General features: G+C 34.3%; 1 protein-coding gene across 1 annotated transcript in view; it reads left to right on the forward strand.

Annotated features, from left to right (window-relative positions):
• Positions 1–325: 325 nt before the first annotated feature.
• The window catches only part of LOC142865674 (uncharacterized), a 144,349-nt gene continuing 121,791 nt past the window's right edge, over positions 326–22,883 (forward strand). Inside the window, 5 exon segments of the mRNA XM_075998856.1 lie at positions 326–340; positions 4,804–4,930; positions 5,424–5,519; positions 11,072–11,359; positions 11,522–12,291. Coding sequence (XP_075854971.1) covers positions 326–340; positions 4,804–4,930; positions 5,424–5,519; positions 11,072–11,359; positions 11,522–12,291 — 1,296 coding nt within the window.

Raw genomic sequence — 22,883 nt, forward strand, 5'->3', positions numbered from 1 at the left:
AGGCAGATCATTGTGTTCCTGATTCCCATTCTTGTAGCAGAAAATCCTGGGATCTGTAGCAGGGTGAGGTAACCAGAAGAAAAGACAGGAGAATCTCACATTTTGGTCTCCATGAAAGAGCTGATCATAGCTGAATCTTCCCTTTCAGTAAGAACAAGTGAGTGTAGCCTTTCTTCATTTTGTGTTCCTCCTGCTTGTGAATCTTGTGGAAACAAGGGAAGAAATTGTGCTGACTTCCTTCAGGGCAATCTGAAGATGTAATTCTAATTGTTCTACACTATCTCACCTGAAAAGAGATTTCAGAGTAGGAGACGAGGGAGCAGAAATGGCTGGTTTTCGGGTAAGTGTGTCCCAGATTAGGGGTTGTGTCCACTATTTCTCCTAGAAAGTCTTGTAGAACTTCAATTTTTTATTTTAATTTTTTTTTTCATTTTGGCATATTATGGGGGTACAGATTTTAAGGTTTCAATAAATGCCCATTTCCCCCCCTCCCCCCAAAAGTCTGAGTCTCCATCATGACCATCCCCCAGATGGTGCACATCTCACTCATTATGTATGTATATACCCGCCCCCCTCCCCCCTCCCCCCTCCCCAATACCCTATTACTGTAGCACCTATGTGTCCACTTAGGTGCTACTCAGTTAATACCAGTTTGCTGGAGAATATATCTGGTGCTTGTTTTTCCATTCTTGGGATACTTCACTTAGTAGTATGGGTTCCAGCTCTAACCAGGAAAATATAAGATGTGCTATATCACCATTGTTTCTTAGAGCTGAATAGTACTCCATGGTATACATATACCACATTTTATTAATCCATTCTTGGATTGATGGGCACTTGGGCTGTTTCCACAGCCTTGCAATTATGAATTGTGCTGCTATAAACATTCGAGTGCAGGTGTCTTTTTTGTAGAGTGTCACTGGATCATTTGGGTAGATGCCCAGCAATGGGATTGCTGGATCAAATGGTAGATTCACTTGTATCGCTTTAAGGTATCTCCATATTGCTTTCCACAGAGGTTGAACTAGTTTGCAGTCCCACCAGCAGTGTAGGAGTGTTCCTCTCTCTCCGCAACCACGCCAGCATTTATTGTTTGGAGATTTTTTGATAAAGGCCATTCTCACTGGGGTTAAGTGATATCTCCTTGTGGTTTTGATTTGCATTTCCCTGATGATTAGAGATGTTGAGCATTTCTTCATATGTTTGTTGGCCATTCTTCTGTCTTCTTTAGAAAAATTTCTGTTCAAGTCCTTTGCCCACTTTTTAATGGGGTTATTTGATTTTTTCTTCCTAATTTTCGTGAGTTCTAAGTATATTCTAGTTATCAGTCCCTTATCGGATGCATAGGATGCAAAAATTTTCTCCCATTTTGTAGGTTGTCTGTTTACTTTCATGATTCTTTATGTATTTTTAAGTTCTGATCTGTTCCATGTCGTAAAATTATTTTTTCTATATCTGTGAGAATGCTGATGGGATTTTAATAGGCATTGCATTGAATCTGTAGATCAGTTTGGGTAGTATAGACATTTTGATGATATTGAGTCTGCCGATCCATGAGCATGGTATGGATTTTCATCTGTTTACATCCTCTGCTATTTCCTTCCTCAGTGTTTCATAGTTCTCCCTGTAGAGGTCTTTTACCTCTTTGGTTAAATATATTCCTAGGTACTTTAATTTCTTTGTTGCTATTGTGAAGGGAATTGAGTCTTTGATTTGGTTCTCAATTAGATTGTTGTTGGCGTATATGAATGCCTCTGATTTCTGTGTATTGATTTTGTATCCTGAGACTTTACTAAATTCATTGACAGTTCCAGGAGTTTCTTGGTTGAATCCTTGGGGTTTTCTAGATACAGTATCATATCATCAGCAAACAGTGAAAGTTTGATCTCTTCTGCCCCTATTGGGATACCTTTGATTCCATATTCCTGTCTGATTGCTGTAGCCAAGACTTCCAGCACTATGTTGAACAGAAGTGGAGATAGTGGGCAGCCTTGTCTGGTTCCAGTTCTAAGTGGGAATGATTTCAATCTTTCCCCATTCAGTATGATGTTGGCTATGGGTCTGTCATATATGGCTTGTATCATTTTTAGGTATGTCCCTTCTATGCCTATTTTCTTAAGTGTTCGTATCATGAAAGGGTGTTGAATTTTGTCAAAAGCTTTTTCTGCATCTATTGAAAGAATCATGTGGTCTTTGTTTTTGCTTCTGTTTATGTGGTGAATGCATTTATAGATTTATGTATGTTGAACCATCCCTGCATCCCTGGGATGAAGCCCACTTGGTCGTGGTGGATTATTTTTTTGATAAGTGTCTGGATTCGGTTAGCTAAGATTTTGTTGAAAATTTTTGCATCTATATTCATTAGGGATATTGGTCTGTAGTTTTCTTTTTTTGTTGCATCCTTTCCTGGTTTTGGTATCAGAGTAATATTTGCTTCATAAAAGGTGTCGGGGAGGTTTCCGTTCTTCTCGATGTTGTGGAATGGTTTCTGCAAGAAAGGTACTAGTTCTTCTTTGTAAGTGTGGTAAAATTCGGGTGTGAAGCCATCTGGACCGGGACTTTTCTTTTTAGGGAGATTTTTAATTGCTGTTTCTATTTCAGCTGTTGAGATTGGTCTGTTCAGGGAATCTATTTCTTCCTGGTTGAGCCTAGGGAGGCTGTGTGTTTCTAGAAATTTGTCCATTTCCTCCACATTTTCCAGTTTGTGTGCATAAAGATTTTTGTAGTATTCATAAATTGTATCTTGTATCTCTTTGGGATCAGTTGTGATATCTCCTTTTTTATTCCTGATGGAGCTTATTAGAGATTTCTCTTTTCTGCTTTTCGTTAGCTTAGCCAATGGTGTGTCAATTTTGTTTATTTTTTCAAAGAACCAACTTTTTGTTTTATTAATCTCCTGAATAGCTTCCTTGTTTTCAATTTCGTTTAGTTCTGATTTGATCTTGTTGATTTCACTTCTTCTGCTGGGTATGGGGTTGGTCTGTTCTTCTTTTTCCAGCTCTTTGAGTCGTTTCATTAGATTGTCTATTTGTGATCTTCTTGTCTTTTGGTTATAGGCATTTATGGATATAAACTTTCCTCTCAGAACTGCTTTAGCTGTGTCCCAGAGGAGTTGATAACTTGTCTCTCCATTGTCATTTTCTTCATAGAACTTTTTTATTTCAGTCTTGATTTCTTCATTTACGAAGTAATCATTTAGTAGGAGGTTGTTTAATTTCCACGTTTTTGTGTAGAAATGTGAGTTTCTGTTAGGGTTGATTTCTAGTTTTATTCCACTGTGATCTGAGAAGGTACATGGTATGATTTCTATTTTTTTAAATTTCTTGAGATTTTCTTTGTGTCCTAGGATATGGTCAATCTTAGAGAATGTCCCGTGAGCTGATGAGAAGAACGTATATTCAGTGGATTTTGGGTAGAATAGAACTTCAATTTTTTGAATTTATAAACCTTCACTTCTTTACTTCTCATGTGTATGACTAATAAGTTTTATAAGTAAATTTTTTTATTTCTTCTTATGATTATCAAGGAGCTTTGGAAAATCCTTTATCCCTATTTAACAGATCCAGCTGTATATTCTCTCTCACAAGCTTCTTAATACAATAACCAAGTTTTATAAGAAATGTATGACATGTAATATTGAAAATTTTCCCATTGTGAAAGGTCAAGATAGAATGGTGTGAATATCTGAGATTCCCATTAGGTATGGGATAGAGTCTTTAGATTTGAGTGAGGAAGGGAAACATGTACTCTCAAAGTTTGATCTGGATGCTTCATCAGCTCTCCATAAAATATTATTAAGAAAATTCAGAAAGAGGATAACATTGATTGGCTAATATAATCAGAAAATTATGGGAAAAATAGAAAACAGTAGACTTGCTCTGTATGATGCTAAACTATTTACATACATTTTTAAAGATAATGAACCATGGGAAGTATCTGTATCTGAAATTTTCATAAAACTGATGATTCTTCATGGTTACATATTGTTGGCCACTACCATCCCAGTAGTAATTTTGAATCCTCCTCTTTGCAAGGGTGCCTAACACCAATGTGTCCCACTGAAGATATGTTAATTTCATTCACTTTCTTAAGATTCTCTCTGACAGATTTTTTCCATATAAAGTTATTTTTTTTTCTTTGTCACTAAGTGTCTCATGGAGATTTACTGACTATTGTGAATGAAGAATCACATTTAATCTGGAAGCTCCCCTTTCTTCGTATAGCTTGCTTTAAAAAATGAGGACTATCATCTGTGTTCTGTTCAGATAAATTGAGATAAATTCAAAGTCTACCACTTACTGGACATTGACAAAATACTCTACTTAGGCAAGAAGCATTGTTATCAATAGCTTTATTATGTGACATGCAGAGATTCAGACCTCACCCCAGATCTACTGAATCAGATTCTGTAATTTAAGAAAATCTCCAGTTCTTTATTGTACTTTTAAATATTAGGTGGTACTTTGTAACTCTCTGTTTCTCTATGTGAGAAATATGCACAATTTATTGACATGATGTAAATATAACATGCATAAATTTATATTACTGTTGTAAGCCCTTAATTTTGTATTAGACACTTTATCAACCAAAGCAGAATCATATGCACACAGATTCATGCATCTTTTGAGATCCTCATTCCTGTGAAAAAGAGAAAATATGAAAGAATATTACTGTGCTAAAATATATCTTATTTGATAATTCCAGTCACTCATATGTCAGAAAAAGTTCTCACATCTCATTTTCCTTGTGGTCAAATTAAGAACTCTCTCTATGGCTACTTGGGAAATATGTGTCTTTTTACAGGAGATGGTGACATTCAGGGATGTGGCTGTAGAATTCTCTCCAGAAGAGTGGGCATGCCTTGACAATGCTCAGCGGAATTTGTATAGGGATGTGATGCTAGAGAACTACGGAAACCTGGTCTCCCTTGGTGAGGATCACTTATATACAGAATTCCTATTCCACATTAAGACCATTATTTTATTTTGTAGATAGTTTCTTAAAAGTTTCTGCTTTACATGAATGAATTTTATATCCCTTCTTTTAAAGAAAATTTGAGAATTTTTGGTGTATCCAATAAAATCATTAAATGTGTCATGTTATCTTGAACCTTTCCCTTTCTTTGGCTGATATGTACATTTCACAGCAGATTAGTAGTTACTTTAGAAATCAGGGTATATAGTTGTTGCCTGCACCTTAGAATAGAATTTCCACCTCTTATTTATTTGGTGCTAGTGGGAATTGGTGTTCTAGTCATAAATAAGAAATATTTTTTTATCATTCTACAGGGTCTCTGAGAAAATGATATCTTGCAGAGGAATTTTCTAGAATTGTCTATAATGTTCTGTGTACTAAGGATAGTACTGCGTTAGTAATTGGAAAGTCTTCAGCAAGAGTCACGTGAAATTTTTCTAATAATACAGGTCTTGCCATCTCAAAGCCAGAGCTGATCACATGCCTGGAGCAAAGGATAGAGCCCTGGATTATGAAGAAAGAGGAAACAACAGCTAAATATCCAGGTAGGTGAGATCCAGTGAAGCAGATAACAAATGTTAGAGAACCAAAGCTCAAGGAGGAAGGCAGATTTCAAAAGAGTGGCTTGGAATATTCTGCTCTGTTGGAAATGATTTTAGGAAGCCTGTGTATGTTTCTATTCATCTTCCAGAAGGACATCTTCTTTCCCAAGATTATAACTCTCTAAGAACTCTACCCATGCAGTGATCTTCCTTAGAATTCAGTGAGAGCCAAACTGTCAATGGCTTGTAAGGGACTACATTATCTATCAGTATTTCTATTATTTAGGGGTTATGGACCCATCTGTACATATTTTGAAGACTTCTATATTAAACCATCTTTTGACAGGTTTTTGCCCTCCTGCCCTTTCTGGAGTACAGTGGCTGATCATAGCTCACTACAACCTCAAACCTCTGGGCTCCTGGGATCCTACAACCTCTGTCTTCCAAGTAGCTAGAACTATGGGCATGAGTTACCATGGCCAGCCTTTTTATTATTATTACTTTATTATAAAAATGGAGTCTCCTCAGGTTGCTACTCCTGATATCAAGATCCTGGTCTCAAGTGACCCTTCTCCTTGGCCTCCCAAAGTCCTTGGATTATAGGCATTATCCTTCCTACCCATCTCCATGTTTTAAGTTCTTTTTGATGCCTCATTTCTGAAATGTGTAAAGGGGAATAGTGGAGATATTGGGATTTGTTTCTGGAATGCTAGAAACACTAGGGACATATATTCATATTTTATGCATCATGATTTCCAATTCTAAGTTTTCAGAGGCAATCCTACAGAAAGTCGGACTCACTAATTTTAGATAAATTCATATCCTCTTACTCAATGTAAGAAAATCTAATGTTATTTCACTTCTAAATACTCCTTTTGTTATATAAAATAAGAGTAAATTTTCAACTTTATTATACCCAAATTCCCAAACTATAATATAGTTTATTTTCCCTTCTCACCTTATGAAATTCTTACATATACTGTCTCATTCAGTGCTTCAAATAGCTTAATATATTTATACTCCTAATTGATACATAATACATTGATAACTTATATTCCATATTTTTCCCCTATTTAGTAGCATCAGAAATGCGTCATTCATATGTGTGTATGTGTGCATATATTTCTCTGTGTGTGGTGTTTAATGGTGAAAGTTTCCACGAATAAAAATTGTATAACTGTATATATTTATTGTACACACTGTAGTGAACTGACGTGTGTATAAATGGTAAAACAATATAATTAAAGTAATAAACTATTCCATCATCTCACATAGTTACCATTTAATTATAGTGAGAACATTTATTAATAGTGAGGTCTATGGTCTAAACAAATTTTAAGCATATAAAACATTGTTAATAACTCTAATCACGATGCCATATATTAGATCCCAAGATCTATTCATCTTATAACTAAAAGATTTTACCCTTAAATATCTCCTCACTTTTCATGACTCCACACTCTGGAAACCAGTGTTGTACTCTTTATTTTTGTAAATTCAACTTTTTAAAAAATTATCTATAGCAGAATTCATCTTTTTTGGAATGGCTGATTTTACTTAGCATAATACCCACTACGTCCATCCATGTTGTTGAAATGGAAAGATATTTATCATTTTCATGGCTTAGTAAATTATATGGTATGTGTTTGTACAGTCATTTTTTAGTCTATTCATCATAAGCAGGCATTTAGTTTGTTTTCATTTTCTTGGCAAATGTGCATAATGCTGCAATATATATGGGTGTGCAGAATCTTCTTAAGATACTGATTTTACATGGTTATACTCATAGGTAGAATTGGTGAATGACAAGGGAGTTGTATTATTTACATTCTTTAACAAACCTCTACGATGACACTATCCATTTACAATCAATAACAATCTACAGGGATTGATTTCCTGCACACTCTTGTCCACACTTGTTATGTCTCTTCTTTTGAACATTAGCCATTTTAACAGTTGTGAGGTGATACCTTATCATAGTTGTCATTTGTGTTAACTTCTATCAATTATGTGATTTGCATCTATTTTAACCCATTTTTTTTTTGAGACAGAGCCTCACTTTTGTTGCCCAGGCTAGAGTGAGTGCCGTGGCGTCAGCCTAGCTCACAGCAACCTCAAACTCCTGGGCTCAAGCGATCCTCCTGCCTCAGCCTCCCAAGTAGCTGGGACTACAGGCATGTGCCACCATGCCCGGCTAATTTTTTGTATATATATTTTTAGTTGGTCAATTAATTTCTTTCTATTTTTAGTAGAGACGGGGTCTCGCTCAGGATGGTTTCGAACTCCCAACCTCGAGCAATCCACCCGCCTCGGCCTCCCAGAGTGCTAGGATTACAGGCGTGAGCCACCGCGCCTGGCCTATTTTAACCCATTTTTTAAGAGGCATTTTTAGTCCACTAAGTTTTTCCTTTCTGCAAAAAATTTGAAGTGTGATACCATCCCATTTTTCTTCTCTTCCTTTTTCATGATTATGCATTTGATGTTACATCTGCTAAAACAGTGCGAGGACCAATATTGTGATGTTTCCCTTATGTTATTTCTAAGAGTTTTATTAATGTATTTCTCATGTTTAAGTATTGAATTTATTTAAGATATATTCTATATAGTGCAAGGGAAGGTACCAACATCTGGTTTTTCTCTCATAAATATTCAGTTTTCTACAACATTTGTTTAAGGGACTCTTCTCTTTCATTGCATGGCCATTGCAATCTTGAGGAACATAATTTTGGTCATGGACACAAAAGTTTATTTCTGGGTTCTCCATTCTGTTGTTTCATCTCATTATTTCTCCTTGTGCCAGTTGCTCATTTTTTTATTCCTATAGATTTGTTTTTAGATCAAGAAGTGCTATTCCTCCTTGTTTGTATTTCTAAAACAGTCTGGCAATTTTTTGTTCTAATACACTTTAGAATTTATTTTTATATATCTCTAAAACAAGTATAATTGAACTATTATAGACATTGATTAAATTTGTATATCACTGTGGATAGTATTGACATCTTAAAAATTTTAAATCATCTGATCATTGAGCATGAATGCATTAAAGAGTGTGTTTAATTTTGACATATTTTTGTATTAGCCAGTTTGTACTGTGCTTTTGATTTCTAGTTTCACTTCAATTTTGTCAAAAAATATATGTTGTATGATTCTAGAGTTTTTCAACTTGATAAGACTTAACTGTCATAATAGCATTTACCATGTATGATTGAAACCATAGTGTATTCTGCTGCTTTTGACTGAAGACCTCTTTAAATGTCTCTTACATCTAACTAGTCTATAATGTCTTTCCCATTATCTGTTTACTTATTTATCTTCTGTCAAATTTTTGTATTCATCATTGAAATCATATATATGAGGCATAGCCTTATATATTCATCATTGAAATAATCATATATCATGCAAAGCCCTGATATATAATATATATTTAAATAATATCTAACCTAAAATGTGTACATTACATGTATATCATCTGTCTATTTGTGTTCTGTGCTATAGATTTCTTCTAAATGACCCATTTTGTCATTATAAAAGTCTTTGTCTCTTCTGATGGCTTTTGACTTAAAGTGTATTTTCTTTAATTATTGCCACAATATCCTCCTCCTATTATTTATGTAGTGTTTTTTACATTACTTTCAACCATTTGACTTTTTAGAGCTTTTAAAGGAAGGATTTTGTAGGTGGCATATTGTAGAGTTCTGTTTGTTTTTATACATACATTCATCTTATCTTTCATTTGAGAGACTAAACCATTTACATTTAATGAAACTTCTGAAGGAAGAGTCTACTGTTTCTATTATTCAAAAACTGAAATTAAGAATTTGAAAGGAATTGCATTTAATCTGTAGATCAATCTGGGCATCTTCACAACATTAGGTCTTCTTCCGTTGAAGAAGAACGTATTCAAGAGTGTGTTGTTTATTTTCCTATATTTGTAAATTTTTCTGTGTTTCTTCTATTATTTATTTTCAGTTTCATTCCATTCTAGTCAAAAATTAAAGTGAGTAAAATTTCAATTTTCTAAAATTGGTTAAGACTTGTGGCTGAACAGGTAGTTTTTTAGGAAGAACGTTTTATGAGCTATCAATGAGATTGTATATTCTACTATTATTCTGTAGAGTGTTTCCAATATATCTGTTAGGTCTAATTGCTCTGTAGTGTTTTCAAATCTTTTGTTTTCTTATTAATAATTGACTGGTTTTATTATTATTGAAAGTGGAATAGAATATCAAAGTAACGTATTATTTTGTTGTCTATTTCTTGCTTCATTTCTGTCAATGCTTTATAAAAATATATTTGATAACCTTGATGTGAGATAAAGATAGATATCATATAAATGTATTATTGTCATAGGCCCTCCGTGAATGACCACTTTTTATATTTATTGCCCTTTTTTCTCTTGTGACAGTTTTGACTTAAAGTATATTTTAAAAATCATAACGTTTTTTACTTCAAAATAATGTACATAATATAATTTTGAACTCCTCTGCTCTTAGATGCTAAATGTTTTTCTGATATATCTTGCTATATCCTTCCAGTTGTAGTCCATTGTTCTCACCAGGATTTAAGTCAAGTCGCTTTAGATAGAATATAGTTGGATTTTTTTTTAACTCTTTATTTAACTGTGCCTTCTGACTGGAAAAACTAGTACATAAAATTTATGTAATTTTCTCAAAGGAAGGACTTACAATTTATCTTATGTTAATTGTTGTATATAACTTTTGTCACTGTCTTTTCTTTCTTTCCTCTCCTTCTGTCCTGCATTGTGCCTCACTGATTTTTAGCATATTTTGTTTCTTTGCCTAGCTTTCTTTTATCTCTATAAACATTTTTTTCTGATGTTCACTGTGAGAACTACATAAAATCTTTTGAACGTACTACTTATGTTAAATGAATAACTACTTCAGTTGCATATAAAAATTCTTAATCTTTATAACTTCCCTCACCTTTATGATATCAATGTCAATAATTATGTCTTTTTATATTGTATAGAAATTAACACATGGCAATGATCCTTTTTTTATTTTGCCTTTCAAATTTTTTAGCATAATTAAATATTTTGCACCATCATTATGATAATGCAGAATTTTAGTCTTAATATGTGCATATTTTTCTCAGAGAGTTATGTAGTTGTCAAGGGAGGTGGAAACCAGCCTTTGGAAAGGCCACAAAAATCACATGTGTGGACATGTGCCCATAGTTTCATTCTCTTTTGAAAGGGAATCCAGGAGATGGGATTTTACTACTAAAGTGATAACTCAGTGTCAGCATGGAGGAAGGGCTTTGGTGGGTAAATGCAACAAAGTTTCCTTCCCCTTCCTGTGGTTCTTGGTGTTTTTCTCAATTGGGGTGCTATGAACTATTAGCAGTTATGATTTCTAAAAGAATCATGGTTGCAAGTATATTTTTAAGATCATACATCTATGATGCAAGTAAGACCATGGTATTCATTGTGCTTTCTTGCTAATGTTCTTTCTACAGTTTTATATATTCAAATTGTGAAATATATTCACCTGAGTCTGGTTAGTGAGATACTTTTTTATTTTCATTTCTTTCAGAACTATCACACTATTGCAGCAAAGACCTGTTACCAGAACAGGGCATAAACGACCCCTTTCAGAAATCAATAATGAGACTATATGGAAGCTCTGGCCTTGAAAATACACACTTAAGAAGAGACTGGGAGTGTGTGGGTGAGTGTAAGAGGCAGAAAGTATGTTCTGATGGTCTTACCCAATGTTTGTCAACTTGTCATAGAAAAATCTTCAAAAGTTACAAATGTATAAAAGTCTTTAACAAATCATCAAACCTAAATAGACACAAGACAAGACATACTGGAGAGAAAAGTTCCAAACTTAAAGAATGTAGCAAAACTTTTAACCACAGCTCTAATGTTTCTGGACATAGAAAAATTCATACCACAGAGAAATCCTACAAGTGTGAAGAATGTGGAAAACCTTTTAACTGTTGCTCAAAACTTATTATACATAGGAGAATTCACACTGGAGAGAAACCCTACAAATGTGAAGAATGTGGTAAAGCCTTTACCCAGTGCATACACCTTACTCAACATAAAAGAATCCATACTGGAGAGAAACCCTACAAATGTGAAGAATGTGACAAAGCCTTTATCCAGTTCTCAATCCTTAGTCAACATAAAAGAATTCATACTGGAGAGAAACCCTACAAATGTGAAGAATGTGGCAAAGCCTTTAACTGGTCCTCAACTCTTATTCTACATAAAAGAATTCATACTGGAGAGAAATCCTACAAATGTGAAGAATGTGGCAAAGCCTTTAACCATTCCTCAATCCTTACTCAACATAAAAAAATTCATACTGGAGAGAAACCCTACAAATGTGAAGAATGTGGCAAAGCCTTTAACCGGTCCTCAAACCTTACTCAACATAAAAGAATTCATACTGGAGAGAAACCCTACAAATGTGAAGAATGTGGCAAAGCCTTTAACTTGTCCTCAACCCTTATTCTACATAAAAGAATTCATACTGGAGAGAAACCCTACAAATGTGAAGAATGTGGCAAAGCCTTTAACTGTTCCTCAACCCTTATTCTACATAATAGAATTCATGCTGGAGAGAAACCCTACAAATGTGAAGAATGTGGCAAAGCCTTTAACCAGTCCTCAATCCTTACTCGACATAAAAGAATTCATACTGGAGAGAAACCCTACAAATGTGAAGAATGTGGCAAAGCCTTTACCCAGTGTTCAGGCCTTACTCAACATAAAAGAATTCATACTGGAGAGAAACCCTAAAATGTTGTAGAATGTGGCAAAGGCTTTATCCAGCTCCGAGACTTCACTCTACATAAATGAATCCATACAGGAGAGAAACCATAGAAATGTGAGAAATGTGGCAAAGCATTTTCCCAGTGCTCACACCTTAATCTTCATAGAAGAATGCATAACAGAGAAAAATTCCATGAATGTGAGAATTGTGGCAAAGTCTTTAATAACTGCTCGCATTTTATTCAACACCAAATAAATTATACTAGATAAAAGTGAGATAAATGTAATGAGTATGGAAGTACTTTCCCTAAGTATTAGCTTTAAAATGCACAACAGTACTTATACTTAAAGTAAACAATCATAATGTAGAGTGCTGACAATACCTTTTGTTACAACAGAGATCTTATTGGACATGGGAGAACTTACACTGAAAAAAATGCTGCAATATTTTCCCCAACATTGCTCAACATCACAAAAATTTTAAGAGATAGACACCTTACAAATATAATGAATGTGAAAAAATATTTATGCAAAAGATATACCTTAGAGAACCATAAAGAATTGATAGTTAAAATTACTCTACAGATATAATGAATTTCAGAACACATTTAACGAAGAATCAAGTCTAAACAAATATCAGAGGATTCACAGTGCAATACACTAATGCACTAACACATTCACAGATTTCTTTAAACCAGGTTGTTGATTATAGAGTACTACCCAGTTAAAATAGTTAGTTGATTTACTTGTATGTCAGCTTTAAAAAGAGAGAGATTTTGTGAGAGTTATAATTACATGTAAAATATACTTTCTGGTCAGGGTGGGGTAAAAATATAAAAAGATATAATTTTTTCCCTTTTTGACAAGCAAATATTAATGTTATTCAACTTTAAAAACAGTAGATGGTATGCTTTCATTCTTAGTGTGTATGTGAATGTCTGTGGTTAATGATAGCTACATTGCATTTATTAGTAGTCTTTGTGTATTCAATAGGCATTATTCATGTACTTTTCCATGGGAAATTAAAATCACTGAAATGTAAGATTTATGAAGTGGAGAGGTACTATGGATTTTTCTTATAACAAACAGCATCTCAAGTGATGTATGATGTGGGTATACAAGCTAATATTCTTCTCATTATAATCAGAATGAAAAATTACAATATTAAAAATAACTTGTTTTAATATTATACATTATGATAGATAATAAAATCAAATGAAATTTAGAATATTTTTAGATAACATGTAAACTTAATTTGTTTCATTAGATTAAAAATAATTTTAATGTGTCAAACATGTTGTAGATTGAATGAAGTATTATTTTTGCACCAACTTTAACCTATCCAATGTTACTCAAAGTTGGAGATAATGTGTTGTAAAAATGTACTGTGGGGTTACAGAGTAAAAATACATCACTTGTGATCCTTTTTATCAGTGTCTCTACTTTGAAGAATAATGTTCCCGAAGCTCTTTTTCATTATATTTATAATTATATTGTTACTATAATGCTTATAATAAAGATTTTGTACTTAATGAAAAGCCATACATTTCTTAACACAGCATGACTACTTATTACATTCTATCCTACATTTTTCTTTAAGTTGCAAAATTATCTCCTCCTGCAATAAGTTCAGACACATGTATTTTATTTGAAATTAACCAATTACCAAAAAACGAAAGTCTCACTGATAACCAAGTAAGTTTAGGGTGCACCGTTTATGACAAATAGGGCTGTCCTTTCTTCTTTGTTCTTTGTTCACAGAAAATTATTATCTAGATAACATGTATGTAAAAGGATTTGCGTAGCTATGTCCAGTAACAACTTTATGTTGTGCCTTTGAAATGTCTCAGTGGATTGGCACTGTGCACATCACATTCTGCTTTAATTGAGTGATAAAAGGGTTTTTTTTTCAATTCTCTTTTAACTTTGTGGATAGGTTTTCTGAGTTGGAGACTCTTTACTTTTAATATTTCCTGAACACTTTCCAGAATTAAAAATGCAACATAAACATAAAATGTGCCCACCACTTCTAAATTAGAAGGGCTTTGAACACTAGATTCCTTTTTGAGCTTCCAGTCTGTAACCTGCAGGTCTGCAGCACAGAGCTTCACTGTCCCCACATCTGCACACAGTAAGTTCTCTAGGCCTCTTTGGTGTCTACTGTCCCTCCAGAGCATACTTAGACCAGATTCCTGTGAATACCCCCTCATAGGATAAAAATCAGTAGTTTTATCCTTTCCCTAAATGCATCTCACATCTTTAGAACTGAAATGGATTCAGAGACCATGGGGCTCAGACAGAAATGGGAACAAGATACTGTGCACTTTGTGTGACACATAAACTCCCTTTCTGCTTTCTGTTTTGCCCAAATGCCAGGAAGTGTGCATGAGTGCTACTGAATCCATGCCTCTTTAGAGTCCTAAATCTGCAGATTTGAATTCTGAATGAAAGGTCTAAGGTTCCTCAAGATGCATTAGACAGGTTCCAAAGAGGAAATTCTCTTCCTGTTTTCCTTCCCTCTCTGTAAAAGCAAAGGATAAACAAGTGTAAACACACGTTGTATACACACGTTGTGTATCCTTTGCTTTTACAGAGAGAGAAGGAAACTAGACCTGGCCTCAACCTAGAATTCGCAAGACAGGGACATACTCTGGAATAGGGATGTACCAAAAACTCAGGGAAGACATATGCTGCAGTGTTAGAGATCAACATGGACTTGTAAGTTGAGTTTGAAAAAACCTTTTTGGGGTGAGTGTAGACAATTTTCTAGATCTTCTGTAATGTCATATTATAATGTCTTGTATTATAATGTCTTGTGTAATGTCATATTATAATTGTGTTAGAGGAATAGAAAGGCTGGCACCACATCTAAATTTTTCTGTAAATTATTGGACACTTACTACTCACCTTTTCTGGCACAGCAAGGATTAAATCACACAATGTAAAGGCTTCTTTACAGTGCAACATACTATACTTCTGAACACATAGCACATGCTCAGTAGACATTGCATTATGCTGCTCTTCACTTTGGAAATTAAGTATATGTTGTGATGAGTGTAGGGCAAAAGGCAGTATGTATGCTGTGCTTGAGGTCTCTACCTGAGTTCTAATAATAATGGATCTAGATTGAACAACATCACCCCTAAAAGGGGACATGTCAAAGAACCCAATTAATATACCCCTTCCACACCACCAGACCACATTTCTTAGAGTGAGGCCCACAGTACCACATGATTTATATTCACAGTGATGTTTCAGAGACAATTTTAAGATAATTACCTCTCAGCCCAGGCTATCAGTTAGGATAACCTGGCTAGATTGAAGAAACACCATCACCTGCCTGTTGGGCTGGGTGGGAACATCCATGTGGTTTTAATTGAGCCCCACAAAATTCTAATTTGATACCAGCGTCAAGCATTAGGACTTCTGCATATATTCTTGTGAATTGAGTTTAGCCTTTGTTCTAGAGGGAAGTCACAGGTTCTGCTCTCTTGGGTTTGGTAGAGGCAGATCAGTTTGGTCCAGATTCCCATTCCAGTAGCAGAATCTCCTGGCACCTGTAGCAGGGGGAGGTAACCAGAAGAAAAGACAGAAGAACCTCACTTTTTGGTCTCCATAAAGGAGCTGATCATAGCTGAATCTTTTCTATGACTAAGAACAAGTGAGTGTAGCCTTACTGCATTTTATGTTCCTCCGCTTGTGAATATTGTGGAAACAAGGGAACAAATTTTGCTGACTCCTTTAAGTATAGTCTGAAGATTTAATTATAATCGTTCTACACAATCTCACCTGAAAAGGAATTTCAGAGTAGGAGAAGAGGGAGAAGAAATGGCTGGTTTTCAGGTAAGTGTGTCCTAATTTAGGGGTTGTGTCTACTCTTTCTCCTAGAAAGTCATGTAGAACTTTAGTTTTTTGAACTTGTAAAATTTACTTCTTTACTTCTGATGTATATGCCTAAAAAGTTTTGTAACTACATGTTTTTCTTTATTCTTATGATAGTCAAGGAGCTCTGGAAAATCCTTCCTCCCTATACAACAGAACCTGCTCTATATTCTCTCCCACAAGCTTCTTACTACAATAACCAAGTTTCATAAGAACTGTATGACATGTAATATTGAAAATGTTCCCATTGTGACAGGTCAAGATAGAATAGTGTGAATGTCTGAGATTCGTCCTGGGGATGGGATAGAGTCTTTGGATTTCAGTGAGGAAGAGAAACATGTACTCTCAATGTTTGATCTGGATGCTTCATTAGCTCTACATAAAATATCATTAGGACAATTTAGAAAGAGGATAGCATTGATTGAAAAGAATAATTATGGAGAAAAGAGAAAATAGAAGAGTTGCTCTGTATGATGCTAAAGTATTTACATACATTATTAAAGATAACAAAATATAGGAAATATCTGTATCTGAAATTTGCATAAATTGATGATTCTTCATGGTTACATATTGTTGGCCACTACCATCCCAGCAGTGATTTGTGTCCTCCTCTTTGCAACGGTGCCTAGCACCAATCTGTGCAGCTAAAGTTATGTTAATTTCATTCACTTGCTTAAGATGCTCTCTGACAGATTCATCCAATATAAAGTTAATTGTTTTTTTTTCTTTATTGTTAAGTGTCTTGTGGAGATTTATTGACTGATGTGCATGAGCCATCATATTAAATCCGGAAGCTCTAATTTCTTCTTATAGCTTGCTTTGAAAAATGAGGGCTATTATCTGTGTTCTGTTCAGATGAACTGAGATAAATTCAAAGTCTACCACTTACTGGATATTGACAAAATACTCTCCTTAGGCAAGAAGCATTGTAATCAGTAGTTATATTATGTGACATGCTGAGATTCAGACCACACACCATATCTACTGAATCAGAGTCTGTATTTTTAAAAAAATCTCCACTTCTTTATTGTACTGATCAAAATTATGTGATGCTTTCTAAATCTCTATGTTTCCCTATATGAGAAATATGCACAATTTATTGATATGATGTAAATGTAGCACCCATAAATTTATATTACTGTGGTGAGGCCCTTAATTTTGTATTAAATACTTTATCATCCAAATCAATCATATGCACACAGTTTCATACATCTTTTCTGATCCTCTTTCCTGTGAATAAGAGAATATGTTCAAGAATATCAATATGCTAAAAAATATCTTATTGGATAAGTGTAGTCACTCATATGTCAGAAACAGTTCTCATAACTTATTTTCCTTGTAGTCAAATTAAGAACTCTCTCTATGGCCACTTGGGAAATATGTGTCTTTTTACAGGAGATGGTGACATTCCAGGATGTGGCTGTAGAATTCTCCCCAGAGGAGTGGGCATGCCTTGACAATGCTCAGCGGAATTTGTATAGGGATGTGATGTTGGAGAACTATGGAAACCTGGTCTCCCTTGGTGAGGATCACTTATGTACAGAATTCCTATTCCACATTAAGGTCATTAATTTATTTTTGTAGGTAGTTTCTTAAAAGTTTCTACTTTATATGAATGAATTGTATATCCCTGCTTGTAAAGAAAATTTGAAGTTTTTGGTGTACAAAATGAAATCATTAGATGTCTCATGTTATCTTGACATTTCCTTTTCTTGGGCTGATACGTATATTTCACACTAGATTAGTAGTTACTCTAGAAATCAGGGTATATAGTTCTTGCCTGCAAGTTAGAATAGAATTTCCACCTCTTATTTATTTGGTGCTAGTGGGAATTGGTGCTCTAGTCATAAATTAGAAATAATTTTTTTATCATTCTACAAGGTCTGTGAGAAAACAATATCTTGCAAAGGAATAGTAGAATATTCTATGATGTTCTCTCTGCTAAGGATAGTACTGCATTAGTAATTGGAAAGACTTCAGCAAGAGTCATGTGAATTTTTTTTTTTTTTATAAAACAGGTCTTGTTGTCTCAAAGCCAGAGCTGATCACATGTCTGGAGCAAAGGATAGAGCCCTGGATTATGAAGAAAGAGGAAACAACAGCCAGATATCCAGGTAGGTGTGATTCAGTGAAGCAGATAACAAATGTTTGAGAGGTAAAGCTCAAGGAGGAAGGCAGATATTAAAAAGTGGCTTGGAATATTCTGCTGTGTTGGCAATGATTTTTAGAAGCCTGTGTATGTTTCTCTTTAACTTACAGAAGGACATCTTCTGTCCCATGCTCTTAAACTCTCTACAAAGTCTACCCATTCACTGATTTTCCTTAGAATTCAATAAGAGCCAAACTTCTTATCATGGCTTATAAGGGACTCTATTATCTGTCTCTATTTCTATTGCATGTGGGGATATGAGAATATCTGTACATATTTTGAAGACCTCTACATTAAATCATCTTTTGACAGTTTTGCTCTGCTGCCCCTTCTGGAATATAGTGGCTGATCATAGCTCACTGCAACCTCAAACTTCTGTGCTCCAGGGATCCTACTACATTAGTCTTCTAAGTAGCTAGGACTAACTATGTTCAGGAGTTACCACTGCAAGCTATTTTTTGTTATTAATAGTTTTTTTTTTTAAAAAAAATGGAGTCTCCTTATGTTGCTTGGGCTGGTTTCAAGATTCTGGCCTCAAGTGTTCCTCTTTCCTTGGCCTCCCAAAGTGCTGAGATTATAAGTGTGATCCACCATACCCAGCTCCATGTTTTAAGTTCCTTTTGTTGCCTCATAACTGTAATTTATAAAGTGGAATATTAGAGATATTAGGATTTGTTTCAGTCATGCTAGAAACACTAGGGACAGATGTTCACATTGTCTGCATCATAATTTCCAATTCCAAGGTTTCAGAGGCAATCCTACAGAAATTCAGACTCATTAATTTTATACAAATACATAGCCTCTTCCTAAACATAAGAAAATCTAATGTTATTTCACTTCTAAATATCCTTTTTTCTAGTAGAAAATAAGAGTAAAATTACAACTTTATTAGACCATAGTTTCCAAGCAGTAATATAGTTTATTTTGCATACTCACCTCATAGAATTCTTAAACATACTGTCCCATTGAGTGCTTCAAATTGCTAAATATGTTTATAATCACAATTGATACATAATATTTTGATAACTTATATTTTGTAATTTTCCCCTAATTAGTACCATCAGGAATGTGTGATTCCTATGTGCATATGTGTGCGTATATATGTGTGTGTGTGTGTGTGTGTGTGTGTGTGTGTGTGTATTTGTGTGTGTGGTGTGTGTGTCTAACAGGTGTACTTTTACACAAATAAGAATTGTATAACTGTATACATTTATTTTTTATGCAGTAATGATTTGATGTGTGTATACATTGTAAAATAATAGAGTTAAAGTGATAAACATATCCATCATCTCTCACATTTATAATCTATTTATAGTGAGAACATTTACTTATAGTGAGGTCTATGTTATTAACAAGTTTCATGTATATAAATTATTTTTAATAACTGTAACCATGATGCTGTGCATTAGTTCTCCAAGAATTATAACTAAAAGTTATTTCCCTTAAACATCTGCCCACTTTTCATGCCTCTGCACTCTGGAAACCAATGTTGTACTATTTATTTTTATAAGTTCAACTTTTTTATATTACCTGTAGCAGTATTTATGTTTCTGGGAATGGCTTATTTTAATTAGCATAATCCCTACCATGTCCATACATGTTGTTGAAATGGCAGGATATTTATCATTTTTATGACTTAATAGTATTCTATTGTATGTGTTTGTATACTCATTTTTTAGCCTTTTCATCATAAACAGTCATTTAGTTTGTTTCCATTTTATTGGCACATGTGCATAATGCTGTGATATACATGGAAGTGCAGAATCTTCCTAAGATACTGATTTTACATCTTTGGTTATACTCATAAGTAGAATTGATGGATGATAAGGCTATTCTCTTTTTTACAATTGTTAATGAATCTCTATGATGACAGTACCAATTTACAATCAATAACAGTGTACAGGGATTGCTTTCCTGCACACTCTTGCCCACACTTGTTATGTCTCTTCTTTTGGACATTACCCATATTAACAGTTGGGAGGGTATACCTTAACAAAATTTTGACTTGTGTTTGCATGACGTTGTAGTGATGCTGAGTTTTTCTTCATGTTGCTTGTTATAAACTTGTAGGTTTTCTGTGAGAAAAATCTACACAATATTTTTCTTGTTTTTGATTGGGTAATGATGGTGAAGATAATATTGTTTTTGCTTTTGATTAATAGGAGTTTCCTTTATATTTTGGGCATTAATATATTATAGAATATATAGTGTGAAAATATTTTCTCCTATCTTAAGTTTTCTTATTTTTTTCTTTTCCTTGCTGTACAGAGGATTTGAACTTTTATGCAGCTCACATTTTTTATATTTTTTCCAGTGCTTATTTTGTCATATATATCCCCCCCCAAAGAAAAACAAAAAACAAAAAACAAAATTTCAAGACATATATCATGGTTGTCCCATATTTCTTCTTTTCACTTATGCTTCTTTTAAAGAAACATTACAGTTTTAAGTGTACCATTTAAATATTTAATACATCTCAAGTTAGTTTTGGTGTATCATGTAAGAAAAAATAGTCTACTTTTATTAATTTGTTTGTGGGTATCCAGTTTTCCAGCACCAAGCATTGAAGACACCATACTTCCTACATTCACATTGCTAGTGCCATAGATAAAGATTAGTTACCTTATATGTTTCCGTTAATTTCTGAGCTCTCCATTCTCTTCCTTTTCTTTTTGTGCTTTTTTAATACTCATATTTTGTTGTTTTTATTACTGTCATCTTGACATACACTTAAAAATCATAAAGTGTGATGCCAGAACCTTTTCTCTTCTTTCTAAACATTGTTTTGGCTCATCAAAGTATTTGTGATATGGTACAAATATTAGGAATTTTTTTGTTGATACTATGTGTAATATCACTAGAATTTTGATAGGGAGTGGATTGAACGTATGCATTGTTTTGGATAATATCTTTCTATTTACTCATGTCTTATTCAATTTCCTTTATTAATATCTTCTAGTAGTGAGTGCAAAGGATCTTTTTTACCACTTGGTTAAATTTATATCTTAGAAATCTATTATCTTGATGCTATTGTAATTGACAGTGTTTTCTTTACTTAATGGATAGTTTGCTAGTGTATAGAAAAACAACTGATATTTGTATGTAAATTTTATGTCCTGTGAATAGCTGAGTTGTTTTTCTACTTTATAATTTTTTTTCTATCTTCTATATGGCTTTTGATATATAAGATAATGTCATCTGCAAACAGTGTTAGTTTTACTCTTCTGTTTATAATTTGAGTGGATTCTTCTTCTGTTGTTGCCTAAAATTTCTGATTAGATCTTTTAGTTATAAGATAAAATAGATGTGTTAAGAGTCATTGCATATTATCTTTATATTAGTATCTGTGCATGTGAAGGATTACTTTTCCAGTTTTTATAAAGTGATTTTGGAAGGTAAAGATGTTTTCTTTAGGGTTCTGGGTTTTCAATGGATAGTTGCTGTAGCTCGGTAACAAGACTGCCCCTTGCTCTGCAGTGGAGTCTGCGTTTGGTGTGCTAGTTCTGAAGCACTTGGGCCACTTTCAATCCTCTCTTGTTTCTGGGTAAACTGCATTCCTTCAGGAGTTTGATCTGTATGACACCAATTAGGGCCTGGTTGTATAGTGACTCTGCATATGGTGGGGCTGATACCAGCTGTGTGGGTGGGTGTGGCTACCAATGAGTACCTTGGAAGTTACCCTTCAGTTCACCATGTGGATCTACATACTAAAAAAACTGGACATGGACTGTAGTTGAGACTGCTATAGCAGAGTCACAGGTCTGCTTCACAGATGATAGCAAGACCAAGTAATACAGGCCTGCCTTCATGGCTGCACATAGGTGTGTCTCTCCTAAAGTCACTAGATGAGCAGTACCACTCCAACTTTGTCACAGGGAACCATTGGAACCTCTGCGCATTCCTGATGGTTGACTCATGTTATAGTCTGTAGTGAGGACAAGGAGTCCTTAATATTGCCAACTGGATGAGAACCTGAATATTGAAAATGACTTCCTAGATCTGTGGTACCTCTATGGTTTAATGACCATCCATTTAAGTCCCCAAATTCACATAAATGTAATTTTCTGTGGATAGCTGCCAAATTTTTGTTTTTTGGGATAAAACAACTGGATATTTTCCACCCGACCATATTGCTCTTTTTTTTTTTTTATTTTGGCTTTTTATTTTTATTTTTTTATTGGCTTTTTTTTTTATTTTGGCATATTATGGGGGTACAGATTTTAAGGTTTCAATAAATGCCCATTTCCCCCCCCTCCCCCCAAAGGTCTGAATCTCCATCATGACCATCCCCCAGATGGTGCACATCTCACTCATTATGTATGTATATACCCACCCCCCTCCCCCCTCCCACCTGCCCAATACCCTATTACTGTAGTACCTATGTGTCCACTTAGGTGCTACTCAGTTAATACCAGTTTGCTGGAGAATATATCTGGTGCTTGTTTTTCCATTCTTGAGATACTTCACTTAGTAGTATGGGTTCCAGCTCTAACCAGGAAAATATAAGATGTGCTATATCATTATTGTTTCTTAGAGCTGAATAGTACTCCATGATATACATATACCACAATTTATTAATCCATTATTGGAT

Source organism: Microcebus murinus, chromosome 31 (assembly GCF_040939455.1).
Source record: "Microcebus murinus isolate Inina chromosome 31, M.murinus_Inina_mat1.0, whole genome shotgun sequence".
Classification (NCBI taxonomy): domain Eukaryota; kingdom Metazoa; phylum Chordata; class Mammalia; order Primates; family Cheirogaleidae; genus Microcebus; species Microcebus murinus.